At 46.8% G+C, this 4,154-nt stretch overlaps 1 protein-coding gene across 1 annotated transcript in view; it reads right to left on the bottom strand.

Moving 5' to 3' along the window:
* Positions 1 to 491: 491 nt before the first annotated feature.
* The window catches only part of hectd2 (HECT domain containing 2), a gene marked incomplete at its 5' end in the record, with an annotated part of 31,265 nt that continues 27,602 nt past the window's right edge, over positions 492 to 4,154 (bottom strand). Inside the window, one exon of the mRNA XM_015021890.1 lies at positions 492 to 3,599. Within this exon, the coding sequence (XP_014877376.1) occupies positions 3,479 to 3,599 (121 nt within the window). The remainder of the gene's footprint in view (positions 3,600 to 4,154) is intronic.

Here is a 4,154-nt window from a genome sequence, read left to right as displayed (position 1 = left end):
AGAAGAGAGAAGGTCTGCAACACACAGAACCCAAAGACAGCAGAGGTCAGAAGGACGAGAAGGTCACAGCAGAACCAGGCAGACAGACTCACGGTTCTGTTGCTGTAACATCCGGGCCCTGATGGGGCCCTGCTGGGGCCCCCTGCTGGGTGAAGGGATGTAAAACTGCTGAGACGTAAAGTGGACAACATGTTTGCTGCACAGGAACAGAGATACCAACCGGGTCACCGTTCAGCACCAGCAGGATTCAACAAGAAAGAGTGGAAAAAATAAAACAGCATTTATTATAAAGCTTGAGCCACCGTCCCTTCATGAGTGGCCACTACTTTTTAAAGATTAAAAAATGCATCTGCAGGATGTAACCTAACTTCACCCTTCAGCCTTATAATCAATTTTCTTCTCAGACTTTCAGAATAAAGCGTCAGACTCGGTCTCTTTCCTCTATCTGACGTTTCACCACCGACTCAAACAAATGAAACACGTTCAGCAGGCGCCGTTATCAGGAGGCGTGAGCCTTCGTTTGGGTTTATTGCAAATATCTGTGGAGTCACATCATCGTACATTACACAGCAACAAAAGCCACAGCGGGTTTACAAACCGGGTCAAGCACGGGCCAGCTGCTCCTCCTCCGATCCGTCTGCGTTTAATTTAAACACCTGACCAGAGAAAATAATTACATCTCAACAAACCCGGGACCCAGTCAGAACTATTTTCAAACGGGTCTTCACTCCTCCACTGTATAACCTGACACAGTTTGGTCCATTTGAAGTACAACAGAACCGAGTCAAAGTCAAACACATTTCTGAGTCATGTCAGAGTCCGGCCCTTAACCGGTGGCCCGGTTCTGGGGTTCTGGCCCGGTCCGTCTCTCAGCAGAGAGCAGCTCCAGCCCCATCATTACATAACATAGAGGATCCATTGTTGGCTGAGTGAATGAGTGACCCAGATTACAGCCATGTAAATTTGGACAGTGCAGCCAGAGAAGTTTCTCGACGGTTGCCGGGATACTTCAGTTTGCTATGTGGGACTTTGGACCAGACAGCACCGCAGATTTAGAACCAACACCGAAAGAGACGGTAGAATCAGCTGAACGTTCTGGGCTGCAGACGAGGGGAGAAGCAGCTCTGAGGTGAAAACTGAATGGGTTGTTGAGTGAGGATCTTTTCCAGACCGCAGCCTCCCAGAGACCCAGATTAGAACCGGGCCAGAACCGGATCCACCACCGCTGGTTACTGGAGTTCATCCTGCTGGACTTGACGCTTTTAGCCACGGTAGTTAAAATTAACCAGTGATATCCAACTGCATTTAACTAACTATAGCGCTATAGCATGAGATCAGTGGTGTGTTTGGGGAACGGATACAAGTTCTGATGTTTCACATCTGGACTTTAACGCAGAAGTGATAGTAAACGTGATTTTAAATCCAGTTGGTCCAGTTAGGAGACGGTAAACTGGGAATCCTTGTTGATCATTTCAATCTATCAGAGAATTTATTGAGTTTCGTTCAAATAATGTCAGGATTATTGGTTAATATTGGACTCTGGTGTTATTGTGACTGATATGAAGACTGTCCAAACTTAGATGTGTCATCCAAGCTCAGGATGTTTTCAAGTTATCCTGTAATGCTGCATTTTTTACCCCCATGTTGGAATTTAAACTCCCAACTTTAATGTTTCCGTCAGAAACCAACCTCTACATCCAACATGGCCGCTTCACAGAGACAAACAGTTTGAACTGAAGTATTCAACTGGTTTTCTTTTTAGTTCAATCTAATAAAATAATTAATGCATCCCTGACTTTCCAACCTGCAGCTGGAAGACGATTAATTTCTAGATCCAAGGTTTTGATCTGCGAGGCAAACCGAAGCTTTAGAGAACTGGGTCAGTAGGTCGGGTTGTCGGCAGAACTGGTCTGAGTGATCGATAAGTGGAAGGTGTTACTGGAAAGGTGTGGATAAAGTGACAACACCGATCTGGAGGCGGTGCAGTTGGACCCGGACTGGACGGACTGAAACAAGGAGTAATAATTTAAAAGCACCAAACACACAAACTCAGCAGCCCATCTGGAAGACGGTTCCTCTTCCAGCCGGTCTGCAGGTCCTGAACGTCACAAAACACCGCAAAGCAACACTTCTGCTGCAGCCTGCGTTCAATCCAACCGGCCGCAATGTCAAAGGAAATAAGCCACAAGCTACGTCTCGTAATATACAAAAGCTTCTTCAGAGTAAAGCGTTCAGTCGTAACAGTGTGTTGCAAACAAAGCAAATAAAAAACATTTGTGGAAATCATAAAGTGTCAGACGTCAGGACAGGAAACGTTAACACCGTTATGTCCAACAAGCTAGCTTACTTACATGAGCTTTAGCTTCAGTTAAACCTCCACACCTCGATTCTCCTGATTAATCCGTTCATAACCGAATAAACAGGACCAGAAAAAAATATTCTCGATTCAAATCAATACCTGAGAAACAATAAGATGGAGCCTCTGCTGTTAATGTTGCAGCAGAAATGGGAGCTTTTTGCAAAAAGCAAAACATGTTGCATGAGACCAACTGGAAAACACAATGACAACATAAATAATTAGCCTTCCTGTATGGCGGCCATATTTAAATACATGGAATCAGGTGTGCAGATCATAAAATGAAAGTTTAGGAGTTTATTCAGATGTTTTAGTTTAACTTTACACCAGATCTTCATCTTCTGAAGCTGGAGGCATTTATACTTTATGTCAAAAAGGTTCTCATCTTTGTGTTTGTTCTGAAAAACTGATCAGGGTTTGTAAACCTTCAGCAACACATTCAGAGTTAAACCACTGGGAGGCCATGTTCAGATCCAGCCATTACAGGAGGATGCTGTCCAGTTTAGTCTTCAGGCGTTTCTGTTTGCTTTCTGCAAAATCAATCCTGTCTGTCATTAGAGGCTCCACCGTTTTCACCCTCTGATGATTGGACTGTTCTGACTTCAACACAAACTTCATGTGTTACAACATTAAAACGAGAATTTTTAACGTTATTTTCACTGATCAGACTAGTCAGACTTATATCCCAGATAACATCAACAATACTGTGCAAAAGGTTTATCAATAAAACAAAACTTTAAAAATACTGCAAAAGGTTTTTACCATCGGTCTAAAACAGGAGCGGATAGAAAATGGCAGCTGGTTGGTTCTCTTTAAGGCACTTGGCAGGCAGAGTTTCCTGACTGAAGCGTCTGTTTCTGCTCTGCAATGAGGAAATAAACATGCAAACTGAGTAAAGCTTTTGCACAGTGTTGCAGATCCATTTGGTTTCCGTTTATCGGTTGTTAAAGCAGAACCAACAGAGCTGATGTGGAAATGAAGTGATTTGTTGAGCCGTTGTTCAGCTGTTGGGTTAAAGCTCCGGTCTGACCAGGAGAAAAAGGGACCTGCTCAGTTCCTGATCCACAGAGATCCACGGCAGACGCAGAGTGACAGTCTGTTGGTGTTCCTGTCCGCAGGCCTTCACTCCAGGCCGAAGCCTTCGGCGTTGGAGATGGCGATGGTGAGTTTGTGTTTGAGCTCCTTCCGCGTTCGATACGGAGGCAAACAGATCTGGTTGAAGCAGGTGTGAGAGACGGGCAGCCTGAGGAGACAGAGGAAGTTCAACGTCAGCAAACAGCTTGACATCCACGGTCAGAGAGCTGCTAAACTTCAACTGAAGCAGCGTCTTCAGGAACAACGTTTGTCCAGGAGCTGTTGCTTTTTTTACAAAGTCGGTAGAAACCAGATTCCAAATTCAGATTAAACCAAGAAGAGGAGGAGGGTACAGCTCCAAGCATTAGCAGGACAGGACAGACCCCGTCCCCCAGGACAGACCTCGTCCACCAGGACAGACCCCATCCCCAGGACAGACCCCATCCCCAGGACAGACCCCATCCCCAGGACAGACCCCGTCCCCAGGACAGACCCCGTCCACCAGGACAGACCCCGTCCCCAGGACAGACCCCGTCCCCAGGACAGACCCCATCCCCAGGACAGACCCCGTACCCAGGACAGACCCCATCCCCAGGACAGACCCCATCCCCAGGACAGACCCTGTCCTTCCCCCAGGACAGACCCCGTCCCCAGGACAGACCCCAGGCGCCGGGGCAGACCTGCTCCCCTCCCTACACCGCGCCGCCTCAGCGGCACTCAGCGC

Source organism: Poecilia latipinna, unplaced genomic scaffold (assembly GCF_001443285.1).
Source record: "Poecilia latipinna isolate Pla-1442-1.1 unplaced genomic scaffold, P_latipinna-1.0 Scaffold2891, whole genome shotgun sequence".
Taxonomy (NCBI): Eukaryota; Metazoa; Chordata; class Actinopteri; order Cyprinodontiformes; family Poeciliidae; genus Poecilia; species Poecilia latipinna.
The sequence above is the reverse complement of the archived record's forward strand: the minus strand, read 5'-3'. Positions and strand labels throughout refer to the sequence as shown.